The following is a 24,615-nucleotide window of genomic DNA, read 5'->3' as shown; positions in this document are numbered from 1 at the left end:
CCTAACGATTTTCCCGCCGATATACAGCAGATTCGATCACTGTGATCGAATCTGCTGTGAAATCGTTGCGCAAACGCTGACAGAACGATCGATTCCTGTCCGAAATTAATCGTTCCCGTCGATTCCCATCGATATGTCCATGCGGAACATTTTTCTACATCGCCGGCGGTTCGAGTGCATCGATAACGGCGTTCGAATGCCCGACGCAATACAGCAGCTATACATTACCTGATCTGGCCGGCGCGACTCCCCCCGGTCTCCGCTGTCTTCTTCTCCGCTCCGGGCTCCAGGGCTCCAGCTTCACTGAACTTCCTGTCCCGGCAGGAAGTTTAAACAGTAGAGCGCCCTCTACTGTTTAAACTTCCCCTAGACAGGAAGTTCAGTGAAGCTGGAGCCCTGGAGCCCGGAGCGGAGAAGAAGACAGCGGAGACCAGGGGGAGTCGCGCCGGCCAGATCAGGTAATGTATAGCTGGCGGGCAGGTGGTGGCGGCAGCTCCACACATTGTGATCGGTTTCATGCTGAAATCGATTCACAATCTGTTTGCAGTAAAGGCAGCCATACAATCCCTCTCTGATCAGATTTGATCAGAGAGGGATCTATCTGTTGTTCGAATCTGATGGCAAATCGTTAATGGCAAATGGCTACCATAAGTAAGTGAGATTTAGGATGCTGGGTGTGCCAGAATTTACATTGCCAGGAAGAATTTATCACAATATCTAAGTGAGATTTAAGGTGCGTACACACGCACTATGGCCGCCAGCGACAGTACCGTCAGACCCTCCCGCTGAGCGGACTTTCAGGCGACAGTAGTGATTGTGTACGCGCTGTCGGCAGACTGATAAGGCTGTTTCTGAACGATCTGCTGAGTGGATCGCTCAGAAACAGCCTTCTCAGTCCGCCGACAGCGCGTACACAAGCACTACTGCCGCCTGAAAGTCCGCCCAACGGGAGGGTCTGACAGTCCCGTCGCTGGCGGCCATAGTGCGTGTGTACGCACCTTTAGTATGCCGGGTGTGACAGAATTGACATCACAAGGAAGAAGTGAGAGGACTGCATTGGTCTCCTATCTGTCAGTACAACTGTTTATCTCATCAGTTGATTTTCACCTCTTGAAAGCACTATACAGAGACTCCAGGAATCAGGATGACATCAGAGGAAGAATGATTCTGTTGATCCTAGCTATCCTTCTTTGCTTTTAAACAGTTTTATGTTCCATTGATCATCCGATATGGTGTTTAAACCTCCATCACTAACCGCTTTATGAAAATGAACTGCCTTGGATAAGGTTTAAATAACCCCATTCACTGTACACTGATCACACCTTAATCCACTCTCTGCGCTGAAAGTCAAATTAGAGGCAGCAAAAGTCTGAAAAGTTTTCTAGTGTTGCTGGCTAAAAGCTCTATAGGTGTGTGGGTCTGACAGAAGGACAGTTTCTTTGATAGTTCCTCTTTATAGGACACCCAAAGCGAAAATAAACGAACAAAATAAACGATTGTATCTATCTTCCTTCTCCTAAAAATGACTTTTTAAGATATTCCACGGTTTTATTTTATGTTTAAATCTACTTTTTAAGTTTTAACTGTTTTATTGTTTTTGCTCAATGACAGATTCATTGAAGTATGCCAGAGCTAAAATCTATGAACTATTTAACCTTTTTATCTCTCTTCTGCTCTCAGAAGCCATTTTCTGCTAGGAAAGTGTTTTATAGTTGGAATTTCTTATCAGTGAGGGTCACACTGTAGTCACTTCCTGTCTGAGTCAGGACTGAGTCAGCCACTTACATACCTGATATTTAACTCTTTCAGAGAAAGAAAAAAAGGAACACAGCATAGTTATTAATGTGCTAGGCACAGTACATACACATGTCTATCTCATCATGTCACATGTCACTTCGGGTAACCTGCCTGGCGTTCTATTAAGATCGCCAGGCTGGCGATCGGACGGTTTTTTTTTTAATAAAAAAAAAACTATTTCATGCAGCCAACTGAAAGTTGGCTGCATGAAAGCCCACTAGAGGGCGCTCCTAATCCGCACTTCTGATCGCCTCCGGCGATCAGAAGTAACAAGAAGGGCGATGGCGACGAGCGGAGTGACGTCATGGACGTCAGCCGACGTCCTGACGTCAGCCGCCTCCGATCCAGCCCTTAGCGCTGGCCGGAACTGTTTGGTCCGGCTGCGCTGGGCTCGGGCGGCTGGGGGGACCCTCTTTCGCCGCTGAACGCGGCGGATCGCCGCGCTGCGGCGGCAATCAGGTAGCACACGCGACTGGCAAAGTGCCGGCTGCGTGTGCTCCTTTTTATTTCATTGCAATCGGCCCAGCAGGGCCTGAGCGGCACCCTCCGGCGTCTCTGGACGAGCTCAGCTCGTCCAGAACGCTCAGGAGGAAATCAGAGGCAAAAGGTCCTTCCATACCTTCCAGGCTTACACTCCAGGGGTTACTGGAAAACTGCCTCAGGGTCATTTTGGAAGCTGGAATGTACTATGTATTGCCTGAAACTAAATTGCAAATAGAGGGTAGGGTGCAATATCTCACTCTGTACACTGGAGGGCGCCCCAAGCCTCTGCCTGGAAGGTGTGTGCCCAGAAATGGCCCTGTGTATATCTGTTATGTTTTCCTCTGCACAGGACTAGGAAGACACTTGTGCTTAGAGTTGGGCTTCTCACATTAATTATCCTCTGTGTTTGTTCACAGATATCCTTACTCCTTCCTGTACTTATTATTATTATTATTAATATTATTATTATTATTTCTTATGTGTTTAGCTAACATTTATTTCCTCTGATTTTAGGTGACTCAACAAATCCTCCAGGTAAGAATGAGCATCTTGTGCATTTTATTATTATAAATATTATTATTATTATTATTATTATTATTGATTTACAAAGCGCCAACATATTCTGTGGCGCTGTACAAAGTCGGAAGACAACAAGGGATACATAATGATACAATGATAAACATCAAATATGGACACCGGTACAAAATACAGAACTGGTGATCACACTGACAGATGTAACATGATGAATAAAATGTTTAACAGAGAGCAAGCTATGGAATTAATAACAAATCCCAAGACATAAAAGGGTGAGAGAGCTCTGCCCTTGTGAGCTTACAATCTACAGGAATGGGGGGAACAAGAGGTGGGGAGGTCAGCGGTATACATACAGGCAGTGCGTGTTTAGGTTATCTAGTAAGGAGTACAACTTAAGAGGTTGAAGGGGAATGGCCTAAGTTAGAGCGTGTGCTTGTCGTAAAAAGTGAGTTTTGAGGGAGCGTTTAAAGATATTAAAGGTTGGAGAGTGATGGATGTGCTGTGAAAGGGCATTCCACAGGAGGGTGAGGCACGTGAGAAGTCTTGTATACGTGAATTCCATAGCTGATTTAATCACGATGATGGTCAGGTAAGGTTCAGTGTCTACTAATAAATTTAGATGAAAAATCAGGACCAGTGCAAGAAACCAACACCCCCATTAAATATCTCACTGGACCTCCTTCCTAGAATCCAACCAGCCCCACTCCCCAAGTGTGACCTTTATAAAACGACCGAACTCTCCCCAACCCCCCCCCCCCCCCCCCCTTCCCCCCAACCCTCTCCCCTCATCCTCCATAGAAGGCCAGTATATGACCCTTCTCCCCTCCCATAGTAAAGTTAGCAAGTGTGGTCAGCACTCTCTCCCTCCCCCCCCCCCCTTCCATTTTTCTCAGGAAGTGTGGCCAGTGGTGAAGCACCCTCCCCATAGCAAGTCTGGCCTATAAAGTTGCCCCAGTCCCAGCCCCAGCAAACCCTCCCCATGCTGCAGAATAGCGCAGTAGAGAAATGTAATATTTACCTGGGAGGGGTCTCCTCCTCCCCACTACTTACCAATACCCGGCCCCCAAGTCATGTGCAGGTCATGTGACCTATAAACTGCCACATCAAATAAGAAGCACAGCGAATCTGTTATTGAGTTGGAAAAAAGTCAGTGAGGTATTTTTTTAAGAACCAGATAGTGATATCAACAGTTAATTAACTGTTCTGAAATCATATAATAAGAATAAACCCTGTGTCATTTTAAAAAGGTAGGATGTTAATTATAATAGCTACTCTGACTTTGATAAAGGGCAATTGCTTTCTTTGTTGGACTTTGCTTCTAACTTGTTCTTTTCTTTGAAAACATTCTTGGATTAAATGACATTTCTTTTAGATTAGCTGGTAGTTCTGACACCAAATTAGATTAATATTTATAAAGTGCATGTAACACAGTAGGACACATTCACACATAAGATAACACACTTTCTGCATATGTTGGGAACCTGAAGTGAGAGGTATATAGAGGCTGCCATAAATTGTTCCTTTTAAACAATACCAGTTGCCTGGCAGCCCTGTTGATCTCTTTGGCTGCAGTAGTGTCTGACTCACACACATGAGACAAGCATGCAGGTAATCCAGTCACACTTCAGTCAGAGCACCTGACCTGCTGCATGCTTGTTCAGGGCCAGGGGCTGTGGATAATAGTATTAGAGGCAGTGGATCAGCAGGACTGCCAGGCAACTGGTATTGCTTAAAAGGAAATAAATATGGCAGCCTCCATATCTCTGTCACTCCAGGTTCCCTTTAAACTGCTGTAGCAATGTGTAGTATGTTTGGTTTATCTCTGGTTGTCTGCAGCACAAGGATCACCATTGTCTGTATTGCCTTCAATCTCTTTCCATCGGGAGGGCTGGACATTTCTCTAGTCTTCTGCTTCTTTTCCATGGATTTATTTATCCTGTTCATGCCTTTCCTATTTATAGGTTGGAATATTTTTAATTGCACTCTGACCTGGATGACCTGGAGTTACACAGAAGACGTCTCCAAGCTAAACCCCGCCACCTACCAAAAATACGTCAAACAGTACGAACAAACTGTACGTATAATGAACTATCATTTCCTGTCTTTGCATCTCTTGTTATGAAAAGGATTAGATGACCAGGGGTTGGCTGAACACAATACAACCTGACAATTTAAATTGCTGATTGAAAAGTGAACAGGCAGTTCCAGAGCCGGGACAAAGTCCTCCAGCACCCAAGGCTGAGACAGCAAAGTGCGCCCCTCCATCCCTGCCTCCCCAGCATCACACACTGATTGCTATTAGACTAAGAGGCGCCACAGGGCCCACAACCTCCCCAACACCTTAATATCTAGTTATCTGGCTTGCAGTCACTGCCATGTATCCCCTTTTATTATTTCTTTCTGCTTCAAACACAATTAGGAATGACAGCTGGACGAATTCTGCGCCCCCTCCTACACTGCGCCCTGAGGCTGGAGCCTCTCCAGCCTATGCCTCGGCACGGCCCTGGGCAGTTCTGAGTAGTGAAAACTATGATCACAATTCACTAAGATCATGCTGGTGATAATAAGGCAAGAGAAAACTTATCACCACACATGGATCTGTATTTTAAGTGTTAATTCACTAGAGAAACTTGCCTTATTAACATGCTGTGATGCGTTCTCACAGTGAGAGTGTTGTCTTATCACTCCAGTCCTTAAAGGATGCTAGAGCCCAAAAACTTTGGAGAAACGGGGGGAGCAGGCATATACTACTACCTGTCCTTATGCCTACTGCTCCCGTTCTCCTATCTGCCCCCGTAGCTCACCTAAAAGCCCCTCAGGATCGTCTCCCAGTCAGCCAGGTCGGGACGTACTGTGTAGGTGCCGGCCAAAGTTTTTGGGCTCTAGTATCCTTTAAGTTATCAAATCTGTAGTTATTCTTACATGCAGTAGATAGGGAGGGGAGGAGCACACAAAGGCAGGATGTAGCTCCGCCCCTCCTGTTGTCTCCTCTGGCAGCATGATTACAGCTAGCCTGCAGGTTGTGTATGGCAGCCAGGGAAGGAATGGGAGAAAGTGCCTGTATGTTTGAGTCTGTGGCTGTGTGTGTGTGTATACACAGCTTGATGTCTCTCTCTTCCTCACTCTCTGTGTTCCTGCTGTGTATATTTCGTTCTATACAAATAAAGCAAATAGCTCAGAATTTTTCATTTTACATTGCAGTCTGTAGCAACACTCCATTTAATGACAGCTCTGGCCCAGTGATAACTCCTCACACACTTTAAAGTTGTTAACGCTTATATTCCTCTCTGTGAATTAACATCCTGTTTTGAAGTTTAGAATTCTGTCGTTATCTTAAGGATTGAAACCTTAACTTTAGACATCGCTCCTTAAACTTAAAGAGAAACTCCAACCAAGAATTGAACTTTATCCCAATCAGTAGCTGATACCCCCTTTTACATGAGAAATAGAATGATTTTCGCAAACAGACCATCAGGGGGCGCTGTGTGACTAATTTTGTGCTGAAACCCCTCCTACAAGAGGCTCTGAATACCGCGGTACTCTGGGCAAACTGCCACAATGTAACAATGTTCACAGACAGGAAATGGCTGTTTACAGCTGTCTAACAGCTAGAAACAGCTAAATAACCTGCCCACAGTAACAATGTCACCATGTAATAAATGTCAGAATGTGAATCTGGGAGAGGAAAGATTTTACAATGAGAAAACACTGCCTAAATCATTTATACATAATTATTGTAAAAATGAAGCACTTTTTTTATTACATTATTTTCACTGGAGTTCCTCTTTAAGGACAGAATCCTTATTTTAAGAATTGTCTGTGGTAAATTGCTTAGTGAATACTAAATGCTTTATTACCACGGTGAGAACAGTTAAAAACAGCTCAGAATCATTATTAAAGACAGGAGATGAGCATAGTGAGTTGTGACTATTGAGCTCACTGATCAGGAGATACAGCTCCACACTCCGCTGCTGCTTTCAGAGACGTTAAATACCGGCAAACCAGTGTAGGGACTCTGACCACCAGCCTTGAAGGCTTCCCAAAAGCATTCAATAACTAGCGTTTAAACGCCAGCATCTGAAAAAGCAAAAGCTCAGCAGGTGTCCGTGTGAATCAGCCCTTAGATACTGGCAAACAGCTAATAGATTACCACATTTTGGATTCACTGTTCACTTAAATGTAGCTGTGGGTTGGAAATAGTGAACAGACTATTTGCTAAAAACAGAAAACAAATTGGGCTGTTGTTGACTATAGTCTTTGTTGAGGCTCTCTACTTGCTGATAATTAACAACAGTACTGGCTATCACAGGTAACGGGCTAACATACATAGAATTGGCAATCATTAAAAAGAAACTAACCCATGATTTGAACTTCTCAGTCAGTAGCTGATACCCCCTTTCCCACCGTAAATCTTTACGTTTTCTCGAATAGATCATCAGGGAGGTCTGTATGGCTGATATTGTGGTGAAACCCCTCCCACAGTGTGATGTCATGACCATGGTCCTGTCTGTGAACCTCATTGCATTGTGGGACATAACAGCTTTTTACAACTGCCAAACAGTTTCTCTGTGCATAGAACGCTCAGCAACTCATCCTCACAAGTTTGCCTCAGGCAGCGAAAAGTCTAGACCCAGCTCTGAGAAAAGGATTAACGTGAAGTGGAAGCCTAGACGATATACCAGATTTATGGTCCCCCTGCTGGCCTCTTGGCTTCCCCCACCAGACCCTAGGCACCTGCCTAAGTTGCCTTGTAGATTATCCGGCTCTGCCTCCCACAGGATGCTTTGAACAAATACTGTGTGTCATCCGTAGAGGTAACAGTGTGTTTCCCTCATTACTGATCTATCCACAGCTAGAAAGTATCCTCTCACTGGGATTCCAGAACAAGTTCTACAGCGTGTCTTTCAAGAATTCCCTCAGAGGCGTTTCATTCGAATACAGAATTAATGTTTCCAGCGACACTCCGCACTGGTTTGTGAAGGATTACCTGGAACGGATCCGCAGCTACTACCAGATCAATACTTCTTCTGTGGAAGGTATGTTGTATATATATTTATTCATTTATTAACTATTATTATTATTATGATAGGAGGAGTTACAGTCAACATTTCCCCTCTGTTCTTAGAACTGACAAATGTGCAGCTAATCTGTCAGAGCAAACCCTTGTTTAAACAAAATAAGGGTTAATAACTTTAAGGCAGCCATACACTGGTCGATGTGCCATCAGATCGACCAGCTGACAGATCCCTATCTGATCGAATCTGATCAGATAGGGATCGTATGGCTGCCTTTACTGCAAACAGATTGTGAATCGATTTCAGCCTGAAACCGATCACAATCTGTTCAGCTGCTCCTGCCGCCTGTCCCCCCCCCCCCCCGTATACATTACCTGATGCGGGCTCCCGGGCGTCTTCTCTGCATCTTCTCAGCGCTGCACCCGCTCCATCCCGGCGCTTCCTGTGTCACTCCGTGACCAGGAAGTTCAAATAGAGCGCCCTCTATTTGAACTTCCTGGGTCACTGCAGTGACCCAGGAAGCGCCGGGATGGAGCGGGTGCAGCGCTGAGAAGATGCAGAGAAGACGCCCGGGAGCCCGCATCAGGTAATGTATTTTTCATCGGATCGGCCGCCGCTAGCGACGCGCACTTAACCGCGGGCGATCGAGGGTAATTTCCCGCACGGCGCGATCGACGGACCGATCCGATTTCGGGAGGAAATCGGATCGTCGGCGGCGTTTACCGCGAACGATTGGCAGCAGATTCGATCCCAGGATCGAATCTGCTGTCGAAACGGCCGGGAATCGGGCCAGTGTATGGCCACCTTTACTTTTATTTTCCTCAGGTGAGCCTTATCATTTACTGATCCTGGGTTTTACAGACTATCAGGACATTGTACTTTGAAGCCTGAATATGGAAGATAAGGCTTGACATATAGCAGAGAGCTTCTGTGTGCATGCTACACTGATTGTGCAGTAGCAGTGTGCTTTGGCATGTTAAACTGGATACTACAACATGTTTGCTTGCAAGACTTGCTGACTGCGACCAGGGAAATTATGGGTGGGAAATTATGTTTTTTTGCACAAGTTACATTATTTTAGGCCAAAGATAGGTAGTTGTTGCATAACGATTATGTCAAAACGCAAAAGTTACCTCAGCAGAAAAAAGACAATCAGTTATCTCCCAGGCAGTTCCTGCCTGTGGATGGTTTGGCAGATCCAGCAATACAGTACCTTATCCTGCTGCTTTAAAAGATGACCGGTGCTCAAACCTAACTCTGTAGTGTTAAAACTTGCTGTAAACTTGATGTAATCCCGACATCCAAAGCCAGGAACAGCGATGGATCTCCGCTTAGCAGTGAGGCAGCCCGGCTCACTACAGAGTGCGGTTTCAACACTGGTCATCTTTTAATGCAGCAGGATAAGGTACTGTATTGCTGGAACCGCCATATCTTCCACGGGCAGGATCTGCCTGGGAGATAACTGATTGTCCTTTTTCTGTGCCATACCTCCCAACTTTTTGAGATGATAAAGAGGGACACTTAAGCCACGCCCCTGCCACACCCCTGAATGCGCCCCCATCACACCCCTAGTCACGCATACCATAAAAAATTCATAAGAAAAATATGTTGTTTTATAATTCAAACCACACTGGTCCTTTCTATTCTGGTTCATTTTCCTTCATAGTAACATTTTAAAATTAGTAATATATCAATTGAAAGGATGGGAATAAACTTTAGAGTCAAACACATTTTCAGTAGAGAAATATATATATTGACATAGAAAGAGGGACAAAGTCCAAAAAGAGGGATAAATGAGGAGGAAAGAGGGACTGTCCCTCCAAAAGAGGGACAGTGGGGAGCTATGCTGCGCTAAGGTAACTTTTGTGTTTTATCTACCCTTTGGGCTTGGAGTCGGCCCCACCTCATAGCTGCATTTATCCAGTTTTGTTGCACTGCTGATTTTGTAATAACTGTATGGTCAGTAAGGTTTTGGGAGATTCCTAATGGTTTGTTATGCTAGACTGTAATTCTGATTAAGGGCCTGAGTACACAGACATGCTTCTGCCCTGATTACAGCAACACGTATCAGTCTGTCGCATTGACATGTTGCTGAAATCAGCACAGAAATGCACAGGTGTGCCCAGGCTGTACATTGTCATTTCTATCACAACCAGTTGTGTCACAAGTCAAAAAGCCAAACCTCTGCTGACTGTGGAAAAGAGAGAAATCGAGAGCCCAATATGGTGTAGTATGTCAGAGATACGAAGGGAAATGAATAGGTGAGATGGTTATACTCACAAACATCGGTTACCGCTCAGGCAACCACTGTATAGGCAGGTGAGGAGATTGGACCTGTCCTCACTCAGGATTAAGAAGTCGCTCTCTGTAGATCAGAAAAAATGGGGTAGGGTCACCCCTCCACCTGGGGTGGACTCAAGTATACTGGTAGGTGATCAGAGGCGCCAGCAGAATAAAATTAATATAAAATTGTTAAAAATTGCCGGGAGGGAAAGTGGTAGACTTCCCCTCAATAATTAGACACCAAGGTCTGTCATCAAATCAAACGAATACATTTATTCAATAGTACCCCAAAATCTGCAACGCGTTTCGTGGGAACAGACCCACTTCTTCAGGCAATAAAACGGGGACAACAAACACTGTGAACAAAGGACAGAGGGTATTGCTATAAGATTGCCGCAAATAACAAACATACAAAAAAAAAAAAAAAAATAATCACAAAACGATGATATAGCAATAATCATACATCAAAAATCAGGATAATGGTTATGTAACAAAAGTAGGGACTAAATCCATAGGTGGCACATGAGCTAAGTGGAGTATCCAGACGTATACATAGGGGTATCAACATATGTACAGACAATAAAAGTTGATGAAATTATAATAACAACAATAAGTATAAAAGATAGGGACAATAACTATATATACGTTTGCTAGATCAAAAGCCATAACAATGTAAAACAGGATGATAATATATCAATGAAAGAACCAAAAAAAAATTGGCAATTAAATTTGTACAGATGATAAAAAGGATGAAAAAATAGGGATAATATTTATGTGTTAAATACTTGAGGCAAAACAAAAAAATATACATACACACATAAATATATATATATATATATATATATATATATATATATATATATATATATGTTGCAGATTTTGGGGTACTATTGAATAAATGAATTCGTTTGATTTGATGACAGACCTTGGTGTCTAATTATTGAGGGGAAGTCCACCACTTTCCCTCCCGGCAATTTTAACAATTTTATATTAATTTTACTCTGCTGACTGTGCCCCTATTATCTGCCTCCTCCTCCCTAAGCCTTCCGGCAGGCTCCAGAGCCAGGTGGACGTACCTGATCCACAGACTGACACCATTCAGCTGCACTAGTGCAGAGCTTCTGTCCTCCCATGGTTGAGCTGCCTGCACTAGACTGGCTGGACCTTGTGGTGCGGCCGTGTATAAATATTGTGAGCGGCTGCATCATCAGGTTGAGACAAGCCTCTAGTATGGCCAGTGCACACCAATCAGAATCATGGATGCGGTATGTCCACCTGCTGGCCAGCTGCACTGTCATTTGCTGTCTGTTTCTGGGGTGTGCTTGTCTGGCGTGTTATTGTCAATTTTATTGAATCGATATTTTATTTGACGGGGATTTTACAATTTCAGCTGTTGCAGAGATTGATGCAGGTGTAGCTAGAACTGTGAGTAAAGTGAGATAAGCTCCTGAGCTTCCCTGTTGGTCAGTAAGGCTTAAAAAGTCCCAAGTGAGGAATTTCCTCTTGACTCTGGAGGTCTTCCTCCTGACACTCTTAGGGCTGGTGCACACCAGAGCGGTTCTGGAACGTTTTTAAAAACACTAGCTGTTTGAAAACCGCTTGGGTAATGTATTTCAATGAGCTGGTGCACACCAGAGAGGTTCGTTTTTTCCACAAACGCAAACTCGGGGGCTGCAGCATTTTTTTTAGATTTCTGAGGTGTTTCTGCCTCAATGTGAAAGTATAGGAAAGTGGAAAACCGCTCTGAAAAACGCTACATTGGAGCGGTTTTCCAGGCGTTTTTGTTACAGAAGCTGTTCAGTAACAACTTTACTGTAACAATATATGAAATCTGCTACACAAAAACGCTCCAAAAACCGCTAGGCATTAGGAAACCTCTCTAAACATGCCTAGAATCGCTCTGAAATCTGCTTCAAAAACCTCTAGCGTTTTGCAGATCCGCTAGAGGTGTTTGGTGTGCACTGAGCCTTTGTTGTATTTCCATTCCAGGTATAACTCTGGACAAAAAATTCTGTTATGTAAAATAGCATACATACATGACATTTTTATACCTCACATTGTTTTGCTTTTGGATAGTGTGTGTAATAGGGTAAGGACTGGTGGGGATAGGGAACACAAAGGCAATGTAAACCTTAGCATTAGTCTAGATACCCGCTTTACAGTAGCATAGCAAGAAGTCATAGGATCCCATAGTAACTCCCAAAAATTTTTTATAAGGTACCTTTGTTCACCAGGTAGCCTCCCCAGTGTAGGGAGTAAAAGATACCCCCCAGTATAGGTGAGCACGTTATAACCAATGATCTACTTTCCTCCTCAGAGCCAGGACAAGGTCCTCCAGCACCCAAGGCTGAGACACCAAAGTGCGCCCCTCCATCCCTCCCACCCCAGCCGTCACACACTGATTGCTATTACACTAAGAGGCCCCTCCCCCATCCCTCTCACCCCAGCCGTCACACACTGATTGCTGTTAGACTAAGAGGCGCCACAGGGCCCACAACCTCCCCAACACCTTAATATCTAGTTATCTGGCTTGCAGTCACTGCCATGTATCCCCTTTTCTTATTTCTTTCTGCTTCAAATACAATTAGGAATGACAGCTGAATGAATTCTGCGCCCCCTCTTACACTGCGCCCTGAGGCTGGAGCCTCTCCAGCCTATGCCTCGGCCCGGCCCTGTTCCTCCTAGAGTCTCTATGATTGCAACGCCCCCTAGGGATGAGAGAGGGCACTCTTATCATAGAGACTCTGATACCAGGAGGAAAGCAGATCATTGGTAGAGCCCAGAGTGGTGTGTAACTTCCACCAGCTCTCCGCTGCTGATACTCTGCAATTCAGGAGGCCTTAATGGAGCTTGATATCACCAGGGCTACGGGGCGCATAGCAGCCGCTATGGCTGCCATGGTGATCCCTATCCCACTGCCTCTTTAAAACAAAACAAAAGATCTAATACTTTGTTGCACCTTGTATATGATATTCTGTTACAGAGTTGTCATGTTTATTCTCACCTGTACTTTCAGATGTTGACGAGTGTGTCACATTGGAGCATAACTGCAGCAGCACCGCGCTGTGTGAGAACACATATGGATGGTACCGATGTGTCTGCAATGCAAGCATGAAACTGGAGGGAAACAACTGCGTCTCTGGTAAGTCAATGACTCCAACGGTGGTTTATATAGGACCTGACCATACACAGCCCAGCAGTCTAAATAATAATACAACAATCCAGCAATCTGGGTCCTCCTGTTCCAATCCCAGCCAGGGCACTATCCCCCTGGAGTCTGTATGTTCTTCCTGTGTCTGCGGGGGTTTCCTCCTGACTCTCTGGTTTCCTCCCATATCCCAAAAACACAGTGGCATAACTATGGGTGGGCAAAGTGGACAGATGTCCCTGGGCGCATCACTGTGAGGGCGATCAGCATGGCCGTTGCATCCCACGTGCATGAAAGGCGGCTCGCTGGCTGCCTATAGTGTCCCTGTTTCTCTCCCTCCCTTTGCAGAAGCGTTAACAGCAGCAGAATAAGGCAGGCGCATCTGGCTATCTAAACAGGGTGAAGGGTGCACATTTGGCTATAAGGGGGGCACATCTAGCTATCTGAATGGGGTAAGGGGGCACATGTGGCTATCTAAATAACTTTTGAATCCACCATGACTACTACCACATTCTGATGTGTGGCCACACCCATTTTGTCCAGAGGGGGGCGCAAAAACTAGCTTTGTTCTCAGGCGGCGGGCGCTGGAAACCCTAGCTACGCCTCTGCAAAAACATACAGATAAGTTAATTGGCTTTCCCCTAAGGTGGCCCAAATGTTTTATGTAGTCAATTCTGAGTGGATGATAAAACAGTCTTACCTCAGACTGGAGGTACAGAAATTAATATTATTTTGGCTGATATCAGAAGGACGATGCGTTTCCCAGGACCTACCCGCTTCTTCAGGTCTACAGTACGCTGTCTTTTGGCTCCACCCATTTTATCTTCACACTTCTGGAAGTAACTGATGCTCTCCCACCCACTTCCAAACATTTGTTAACAACTGTAAGTCAATAAATACCTCAAGCTTTGTTTTGCATTGTGTAATTGTCTTCTCTATTGAGCAGATCACAAATTAGACAGTGCGTTGGGGACGGAGACGTCTGTGGAGTCCACGGACCGCAACAAACTGATCCTGGGCTTGGTGCTGGGATTCGGAATTCCTCTGCTGCTCCTCGGACTGCTCTTCCTCTACTGCATGTGCTGCAAGAGGAAGACTGTAAAAGCTGTGTAAGTGGAAACCTTCCTTGTCATACCTTTACAATAACAAAAAAATGCTACATCCCTCTGACTCTCCTATTCAGAGCCGTTTCATCCACAAGGTCAACCTCGGCAGATGCCTAGGGCCTGAAGAGACACTAGGGGCCTGGTCATCACTAGCCCCCAACAAATCTTACAAAAAAAGGCGGGTGGGCCCAAAGTTGGTACTTGCCTAGGGCCCTATTTCACCATCATCCTCCTACATTACCATCATTATTAGTGATTATTGTAATGTGCTAATTAAAGCGGAATATAACCCTGCATTTCAACTTTGCTCTAAAACATTATTTTCAGTATATTATATGCAAAAAGCATTTTTTTTTTTACTAGACCAGCATTGGAAGGGTTAAACACAGAGGTTTAAAGTTCCGTGGAGAGATATGCAGAAGTTCAGATTGTTACATTCTATTTAGTTAAACGTATCTATTGAGAAATGTTACACACTCTTTGGCTGTCCTCCTGCTCCTTCTCAGTGAGAGAGAGTGAGTCACATTCAACACTTAGATACATTTATGTAAACAAAATGTATCTATTTCAGCTTCGGATGGGTCTGCAGAAATCTCCAGGAACTTTAAAGCTCTGTGTAACCCTTCCAATGCTGGTCTAGTAAAAAAAAAAGCTGGTTGCATATAATATACTGTAAATAATGTTTTAGAGCAAAGTTGAAATGCAGGGTTATATTCCGCTTTAAGACTATGCAAAATTTTGCATACATTTTCGTAATTAAAATTTTGACATTCAATTGATTTGGTGTAATCCATTTGTAATTTAGTGTCATTTTGTGCCGACTTTAGTGGTTTATAGCAAAGCCCCCACAAAAGCTATTGTCACCAAAATGGCTACGAATATTGGGGGAAAGAGTGGGAACAAGGCAGAAAAAAACCCTTTTTGGTGACGATGGCATGTTTGGGGGCTTTTGCTATTAACCAGTCAGCACCAAATTACTCGAAAATTAGGCGAAATTGTGAAATTACAGGTCCTGATTACGCATTAAAATTCCGCATCATAATTGTGAATTACAATGCCAAATTACGATGATGTCAAATTTGTGCTCATCACTAATCAGTATCAAATAACAAAGGTTGCAGCCAGTGGAGTAGCCAGGGCTGGATTTAGGCCAAGGCCTCCTAGGCCATGACCTAGGGCATCGCAGGAGCAAGGGCACCAAAAACAGCAGACTAAACTGCTAGCCACCTGTGCAGGAGCCACCTTGCTCTCTGTGCCCATTTGCATTGTGGCCAGCAGCTATAGAAAGGAAGAGAAGAGGAAGCTTCTGTACTGGAGATAAGCAGAGCAATTAGTGACACTGGTGGCTGCTGCAGTGTGAAGGCGAGCTGGCTACATATACTGAAAGGGAGGGGGGGGGGATTGAGGGAGACATCTGGCTAGTGGCTACCTATACTGGAGGGAAAGGGGGAGGGGTCATCTGGCTACCTATACTGGAGGGAAAGGGGGAGGGGTCATCTGGCTGCCTATACTGGGGGGAGGGGTCATCAGGCTACCTATACTGGAGGGAAAGGGGGAGGGGTCATCTGGCTACCTATACTGGAGGGAAAGGGGGAGGGGTCATCTGGCTGCCTATACTGGGGGGAGGGGTCATCAGGCTACCTATACTGGAGGGAAGGTGGGGAGGGGTCATGTCGCTACCTATACTGCAGGGGGGCGACTGGTCACAGTGGCCTTGGGTCATAAAGACTACAAATCTGGCCCTGGGAGTAGCAATAGAGGGCGCAGAGGTTGCAGCTGCACCAGGGCCCCTGGATCTGGGCCCCTCCACCAGTCCCTGCACTAGCTTTTCATTAATACCGCTGTGCTAATGAGCACCTCTGTGCTTTGAATTGTGTGATCGTAATCTGATCAGGAAGGAATCGATTTCGTACCACACACAGGACAAAGATATTTAACCGGTTCCCGACTGAGCGGTTTTTCCCTTTATGTACCAGAGAAATTTCAGCGCTCCCCCCATTCATTCGCCAATAACTTTATAGCTACTTATCACAACAAAATGATCTATATATTGTTTTTTTCACCACCAATGAGGCTTTCTTTGGGTGAATAAGAATGATTTTACTCTAAATGCATTTCAATGGATTAATTAGAAAAAAAATGAAAACATGCATTATTTCTTAGTTTTTGGCCTTTATAATTATAAAATAAAACATGCTACTGTATTAAACCCCACGTATTTTATTTGCTCATGTGTCCCGGTTATGACAACGTTTACATTATGTCCTTACTACAATGTATGGCAACAATATTTTATTTGGAAATAAAGGGGTATTTCTTTCAGTTTTTCATCCGTCACTTATTACAAGCCCTTACTTACTACAAAAATAGCAGCAGAAAACTCTCATGACACACATATTAAAAAAAAGTTGAGTGCCTGAGGTAACTATTTATGTATTTTTTAATGTATTTTTTTTTAATACACAAAAGTTTTATTTTGGTAACTATGGGAGAATGGGTAAGGTAAAGGGTTAATTTAATGGAGGATTTATGTATTTTTATTGATTTTAATGCGTTAGGGTGTAATTTACAATTTGGCCACTAGTTGTCCCCCCCCCTTCCCCCAACTTATTCCTCCTGTACACTGAACAGTACGCAGAGGAGGTAATGCATGTATGTTTTACTTTCAGTAATCATTGTTCTGTCTACTAACCGTCGGCGAGGAGAACGCGCACACAGGTGCTCCCGGCACGCAATCACGGTGGCAGACAAATATCTATGTCCCTGGGAGTTTAGACGAACTCCTGTGGGGTGTAGATATACTGCAGCTGGGATGATAACTGATTAAAGGACCCCTGAACTCAGAGGGATATGGACATTGACATATTTATTTCCTTTTAAACAATACTAATTCCCTGGCAGTCCTGCTGATCCTCTGCCTCTAATACTTTAAAGGGGAACTGAAGTAAGAGGTATACAGAGGCTGCCATATTTATTTTCTTTTAATCAATACCAGTTGCCTGGCAGCCCTGCTGGTCTATTTCTCTGCAGTAGTATCTGAATAACACCAGAAACAAGCATGCAGCTAGTCTTGTCAGATCTGACTTTAAAGTCTGAAACACCTGATCTGCTGCATGCTTGTTCAGGGGCTATGGCTAATAGTATTGCGTTTTTTGCAGCGAATTCGCATGCAAATTCGCATAGGTAAGGGTATATGCAATTTTAACCATGTCACTGCCCGTGTGAATTTACATTCGTACCTATGCGAATTCGCATGCCGCGGCAAAAAACGCATGGGGAAATCGCATGCGATTTCCCTATTAAATACATTGCATGCGAATCGCATGCATTCCACTCGCAGGCGAATTCTGCGGCTCTTTTATGCGTTTTTTCACCGCTGAAAAAAACGCACCTCAACAACGCTACAGTGGAAACAGGCCCATCCACTTGCATTACATGTGCGAATCCGCATGCGTTAGACGCATGCGGATTCGCGATAGTGGAAACGAGCCCTTAAAGTGAACCTGAGGTGAGCGGTATATGGAGGCAGCCACATTTATTTCCCTCTTAAGCAATCCCAGTTGCCTGGCTGTTCTGCTGATCCTCTGCCTCTAATACTTTTAGCCATAGCCCCTGAACAAGCATGCAGCAGATCAGGTGTTTCTGACAATATTGTCAGATCTGACGAAATAGCTGCATGTTTGCTTCTGATGTGATTCAGACACTACTGCAGCCAAATAGATCAGCAGGTCTGCCAGGCAACTGGTATTGTTTAAAGTGGACATGAGCTTTTTGGACAGAAGGAAAACATAGACACATGCACCCTATATGTATTTAGAGAGTTTTGCCTGTCTAATTCCCCCTCATCTGTGTCTAATCACAAGTTGTAATTTGATCCCTCAGCTGACTGCCACAGCAGAGTGGCTAATTTGAAAGCACAGGATGTTAGCAATATGTCTGCTTCCATGAAAGCAGGAAGTAGACACACTGCAGGTTTATTGCAGGATTTGTATCAGCTGTAACAGAGAAATGTTTTTCTTTAAAGGTTATTATGCTGTTGCTTATCTTTTAGAGCAGCGAGGAAGTTCTGAGTTCAGGTCCGCTTTAAAAAGAAATAAATATGGCATTGGCAGCCTCCATATCACTCTCATTTCAAGTTCACTTTAAAGGGATTCCGAGCACCTCTCATGGGCATGCCTTTAAGACTCCGACCAGTACTGCGAAGTACTTTAAAGATGCATACCTTTCTGTAGCTTGTGCTTTCCTCTTTCATTTGATGCCTGAATCACCGTTCTACACCAAATAGTTTTCGTTCGATTTCAATTTAGAAATCGATGTTGCCATCTTGGCTGTTATAACTTCCGGGTCACCCCTGTATTCTCTGTTAGAGAAGTGCATCACTGAATGATGCAGGAAGAGGAAGTGACACACATGGCCATTGCAAGAGGCTCCTCCAGAGGGGTCATAGACTTTGTTGGAAGTCGTCTGGCTTAAAGGCATGCCCATGAGAGGTGCTCGGAGTCCCTTTAAGTGTAGGTCAGGAGTAATAAAGTCTGTGGTGGGAAATTGTAAATTGATTTATATAATGGGATATTTACTTATTGTGTAAGTTTCTCTACATTTAATGAAATAAAGACAGTATTTGAATTTTTATTCTTTCCTCTTCCTAGAATCGCCTCCGCCCCGCCTGAGACGCTGGTCCAGACTCAAAGTGTATACGACCCTTACTTCTATCACATAGAACCCACCCTCTTCTATAAGGTGCACTTTATCCCGCCCAGAGAATGAGCGCCCCCTACAGCACAACCCAGGAGAAACCCACTCCTGCCTCCCAGGCGGATCCCTGGCCGAGACGAAGCAAATGATTGGCTAAGATGGAAACAGACGTCTTCTACACACAGCGGAGGAGGCCAGATCGTCTGAAGACATTTCACCGAATCGAATGTTTCTAGTTTTGCATATCTGGTACCTGCAGAAGAACAGTGTAAACAGCAGCCCAGCATAGAGAAGATTTATAGTTCTCAGACCTTGTTCACACTACACGCGTTGCTGTCCGTATTTCGGCAAGGCGTGCGGGAGGCCGACTTGCACCGTGTGATGTCCACACTGCATGCGTTCCAGACCAGTGCGGTGCGCGAACGCATGCTGCACGCATCTTTTCCCAAAACGATCGGCTGACCCATTCATCGTTCAGTGAATGGGATCAGCCACGCAACGCATGCAAAAGCAGATAGCGTGCGTTTCTTACGTGTTGCGTTCCGATCCTACGGCCATCTGCGTTTGATAATGTGAGCAAGGCCTTAGAATTTTTAATCCTGCCTTTGAAGATGACCCCCTTTAACTATTTATTACAGCGGTTCTCAAACTTTTTTTTGAGTGAGGGCGCCCATGATGGCTTTGAATTTGAAAATGCTGTTATGACCCTTATTAGGCAGAACCTCCCCCCTTTTCCCCCCCACCAGTAGCTAGTGATGCTTGTTAGGCAGAATCCCCCCCTCCTTAATGCCTGACCAAAGCAGCAATTCTCCCTCCAAGTAGTCAGTGAGTCCCCGTCAGGCAGCACCCCCTCCAAATAATCAGTGCCTCCCATTAGGCAGCATCCCCCACTCTGGTTAGTCAGTGGGGCAGCGCCCCCCCAATGAACATAAGGATAGAGTCAGACTTGTAGAGCACATAGACATGGGGCTGCAGATGGTAACACCCCCTTTATAATTATGCAGCATCACCTAAGCCCCACCTCCAGACTGTAAGTGTCCCCCATTAGCTGGAGAAACATTTCCTGACCTATCCAGGCCAAGCTGCACTGATCCATCGCTCCACCCCGATCCCTCTGATGTCCAGCTGCAACCATGGCTGTCGGGACGGTGTCCACTAACGGTCCAATTTCTATCACAAAATCATTCGAGCCATCAGATTATTCTGATCGGAAGTGAAATTGTTCATTACACCATCAACGAACCAATCTTTGCTTCCTATCTATCACAACCAACCAGAAAATCCAATCTGACGACTATTTTTATACTAGTTCGTAATCAATTGTGCCCAGCAACGGAGATTATTTACAACCAATCCGATCAGAATTATCTGATCACTCGAACAATTTTTCGCTAGAAATTGGACCATTAGTGGCCACCTTAAAGGGAACCTTAACTGAGAGGGATATGGATGTTTCCTTTTAAACAATACCAGTTGCTTGTCAGTCCTCCTGAGCTTTTTGGCTGCAGTAGTGTCTGAATCACACACCGGAAACAAGCATGCAGCTAATCCAGTCTGACTTCAGTCAGAGCACCTGATCTGCATGCTTGTTGAGGGGCTGTGGCTAAAAGTATTAGAGACACAGGATCAGCAGGAGAGTCAGGCAACTGGTATTATTTTAAAAGTGTAAAAATACATATCCTTCTCAGTTTAGGTTCCCTTTAAAGGTTACCTGTGGGTGCGTGTAGTGTAGTGCAGCTGCATTGTATATCAATGTGTGGTCGCATTACCTGATGGCAATGTACAAAGGGTGGGGATGAAAGCTGGCAGGGGCGTAGCAATAGGGGGTGCAAAGATTGCAACTGCATTGGGGCCCTTGGGCCAGAGGTGCCCTGAGGGGACTCCCTCAACCACAGTATAAGCTCTCTAATGGTCCTGTGCTCATAATAATCACTTCTATAGATACTTTGAATAGTGGTAATCAGTAACAAGCTGCTCCCCATCCCCTTCTTGCACCTCTGACACTGTAGTTGCCATTGGCAGGGATTGCTATGTATAGAGTGCTTGGGGGTAATCAGTAACAAGCTGCTCCCCATCCCCTTCTTGCACCTCTGACACTGTAGTTGCCATTGGCAGGGATTGCTATGTATAGAGTGCTTGGGGGTAATCAGTAACAAGCTGTTCCCCGTCCCCTTCTTGCACCTCTGACACTGTAGTTGCCATTGGCAGGGATTGCTATGTATAGAGTGCTTGGGGGTAATCAGTAACAAGCTGTTCCCCGTCCCCTTCTTGCACCTCTGACACTGTAGTTGCCATTGGCAGGGATTGCTATGTATAGAGTGCTTGGGGGTAATCAGTAACAAGCTGTTCCCCGCCCCCTTCTTGCACCTCTGACACTGTAGTTGCCATTGGCAGGGATTGCTATGTATAGAGTGCTTGGGGGTAATCAGTAACAAGCTGTTCCCCACCCCCTTCTTGCTCCTCTGACACTGTAGTTGCCATTGGCAGGGATTGCTATGTATAGAGTGCTTGGGGGGTAATCAGTAACAAGCTGCTCCCCATCCCCTTCTTGCACCTCTGACACTGTAGTTGCCATTGGCAGGGATTGCTATGTATAGAGTGCTTGGGGGTAATCAGTAACTAGCTGCTCCCCATCCCCTTCTTGTACCTCTGACACTGTAGTTGCCATTGGCAGGGATTGCTATGTATAGCGTGCTTGGGGGTAATCAGTAACTAGCTGCTCCCCATCCCCTTCTTGCACCTCTGACACTGTAGTTGCCATTGGCAGGGATTGCTATGTATAGAGTGCTTGGGGGTAATCAGTAACAAGCTGTTCCCCATCCCCTTCTTGCACCTCTGACACTGTGGTTGCCATTGGCAGGGATTGCTATGTATAGAGTGCTTGGGGGTAATCAGTAACAAGCTGCTCCCCATCCCCTTCTTGCACCTCTGACACTGTAGTTGCCATTGGCAGGGATTGCTATGTATAGAGTGCTTGGGGGAAATCAGTAACAAGCTGCTCCCCATCCCCTTCTTGCACCTCTGACACTGTAGTTGCCATTGGCAGGGATTGCTATGTATAGAGTGCTTGGGGGAAATCAGTAACAAGCTGCTCCCCATCCCCTTCTTGCACCTCTGACACTGTAGTTGCCATTGGCAGGGATTGCTATGTATAGAGTGCTTGGGGGTAATCAGTAACAAGCTGTTCCCCATCCCCTTCTTGCACCTCTGACACTGTAGTTGCCATTGGCAGGTTCTGGTGCGCGTATCAATTGTTATGTATAGAGTGCTTGGGGGCCCCAAATGTAAAACTTGCATCGGGGCCCACAGCTCCTTAGCTACACCACTGAATGCTGGGGCACCCATGGGAGATGTTCAAGGCGCATCAGAATGCCGCGGACCCAGTTTGAGAACCCCTGATTTATTAGGTATTACCTATAAAAGTGCAGAAGAACAGATGACTTGTAGTAGGAACGTGAAAGCAGATGTAAGGATAGTCCACAGAGGATCTGTATAACAATCAACAGACCCTAATAGCAGCTTTCCAAGGGCAGCGAGTGCGTGAGAGCCGTGTAAGCCGAGGAAAAGGAATACCACTATGCAAAGCAGGTGCAGAGAAGATCATTAGCACTGCGGCATCAATAGAGAGCTAATGGAGTGAGTGGAGGAGGGGCCTCAGGTGGGTCCCTCAGGTACAGGGGCCTGGATGCGGTGGAAACCTCTGCATCCCCTATTGCTGTGCCTGTCTCTTTCTAATGACCGTAATGCCTGCAGCTCGCTAATCATCCTCACCTCGGCTCTGCCATGCTAAGCACACAAACACAATGCACAATGTCAATTATAGAAAAAGGAACAAAACACAACCCAAAAAACACATTGTTTAAATAACCGCAGTGCCGCAAACCAGAACATAATGTAACCTTTCAGAATAACACAATGAAACCTTTTTCGAGGGTTTTGATTGAAGCAGTAGAATGAGTCAACAGAACAGAACAGGAGAACGTTACTGTAGCAGAGAAATGAAATATGACAGGCCAGTGATCCCCGCTAACTATAGAATGGAAATGGCACAATGAGTGCAAACGGCTCAGTGTGCAAACCTCACGAATGCTTCGAAAGTCTTCAATCATTTCATTAACGTTCACGTTCCTAGCCTCTCTGTAAAGGTCAACGACGCTGGGGTCTAATCATATGCAATACGTTAATAAAACAACCATTGGTTTATAATAAATATAGTCTGCGATTATCAACTTTGTTTTTATTGTGTGTGTGTGAGTTTTTTTGTGGTTTTGTGTTTAGTCATTTGTGCTGCTGAATCGGTTTAAACCTTTAGCAGCCAAGTTACAGTGGGTTGCAAAAGTATTCGGCCCCCTTGAAGTTTTCCACATTTTGTCACATTACTGCCACAAACATGAATCAATTTTATTGGAATTCCACATGAAAGACCAACACAAAGTGGTGTACATGTGAGAAGTGGAACAAAAATCATACGTCATTCCAAACATTTTTTTACAAATAAATAACTGCAAAGTGGTGTGTGTGTAATTATTCGGCCCCCTGAGTCAATACTTTGTAGAACCACCTTTTGCTGCAATTACAGCTGCCAGTCTTTTAGGGTATGTCTCTACCAGCTTTGCACATCTAGAGACTGAAATCCTTGCACATTCTTCTTTGCAAAACAGCTCCAGCTCAGTCTGATTAGATGGACAGCGTTTGTGAACAGCAGTTTTCAGATCTTGCCACAGATTCTCAATTGGATTTAGATCTAGACTTTGATTGGGCCATTCTAACACATAGATATGTTTTGTTTTAAACCATTCCATTGTTGCCCTGGCTTTATGTTTAGGGTTGTTGTCCTGCTGGAAGGTGAACCTCCGCCCCAGTCTCAAGTCTTTTGCAGACTCCAAGAGGTTTTCTTCCAAGATTGCCCTGTATTTGGCTCCATCCATCTTCCCATCAACTCTGACCAGCTTCCCTGTTCCTGCTGAAGAGGTGCACCCCCCGAGCATGATGCTGCCACCACCATATTTGACAGTGGGGATGGTGCGCTCAGAGTGATGCGCAATGTTAGTTTTCATCCACACATAGCGTTTTGCATTTTGGCCAAAAAGTTCCATTTTGGTCTCATCTGACCAGAGCACCTTCTTCCACATGTTTGCTGTGTCCCCCACATGGCTTGTGGCAAACTGCAAACTGGACTTCTTATGCTTTCTGTTAACAATGCCTTTCTTCTTGCCGCTCTTCCATAAAGGACAACTTTGTACAGTGCATGACTAATAGTTGTCCTATGGACAGATTCCCCCACCTGAGCGGTAGATCTCTGCAGCTCGTCCAGAGTCACCATGGGCCTCTTGACTGCATTTCTGATCAGCGCTCTCCTTGTTTGGCCTGTGAGTTTAGGTGGATGGCCTTGTCTTGGTAGGTTTACAGTTGTGCCATACTCCTTCCATTTCTGAATGATCGCTTGAACAGTGCTCCGTGGGATGTTCAAGGCTTTAGAAATCTTTTTGCAGCCTAAGCCTGCTTTAAATTTCTCAATAACTTGATCCCTGACCTGTCTGGAGTGTTCTTTGGA

At 44.9% G+C, this 24,615-nt stretch overlaps 1 protein-coding gene across 1 annotated transcript in view; it reads left to right on the top strand.

Moving 5' to 3' along the window:
* LOC137504872 (mucin-like protein) overlaps positions 1 to 19,737 on the top strand; it is a 70,823-nt gene extending 51,086 nt beyond the window's left edge. The window contains exons 16-21 of the mRNA XM_068233467.1: positions 2,794 to 2,814; positions 4,776 to 4,888; positions 7,667 to 7,850; positions 13,129 to 13,254; positions 14,207 to 14,369; positions 19,016 to 19,737. Of these exons, the coding sequence (XP_068089568.1) occupies positions 2,794 to 2,814; positions 4,776 to 4,888; positions 7,667 to 7,850; positions 13,129 to 13,254; positions 14,207 to 14,369; positions 19,016 to 19,133 (725 nt within the window). The 3' untranslated portion in view covers positions 19,134 to 19,737. The remainder of the gene's footprint in view (positions 1 to 2,793; positions 2,815 to 4,775; positions 4,889 to 7,666; positions 7,851 to 13,128; positions 13,255 to 14,206; positions 14,370 to 19,015) is intronic.
* The last annotated feature ends 4,878 nt before the right edge of the window (positions 19,738 to 24,615 follow it).

This window comes from Hyperolius riggenbachi, chromosome 4 (assembly GCF_040937935.1).
Source record: "Hyperolius riggenbachi isolate aHypRig1 chromosome 4, aHypRig1.pri, whole genome shotgun sequence".
Lineage (NCBI taxonomy): Eukaryota > Metazoa > Chordata > Amphibia > Anura > Hyperoliidae > Hyperolius > Hyperolius riggenbachi.
Note: the sequence above shows the minus strand (reverse complement) of the source record. Positions and strands in the feature narration are given on the sequence as shown.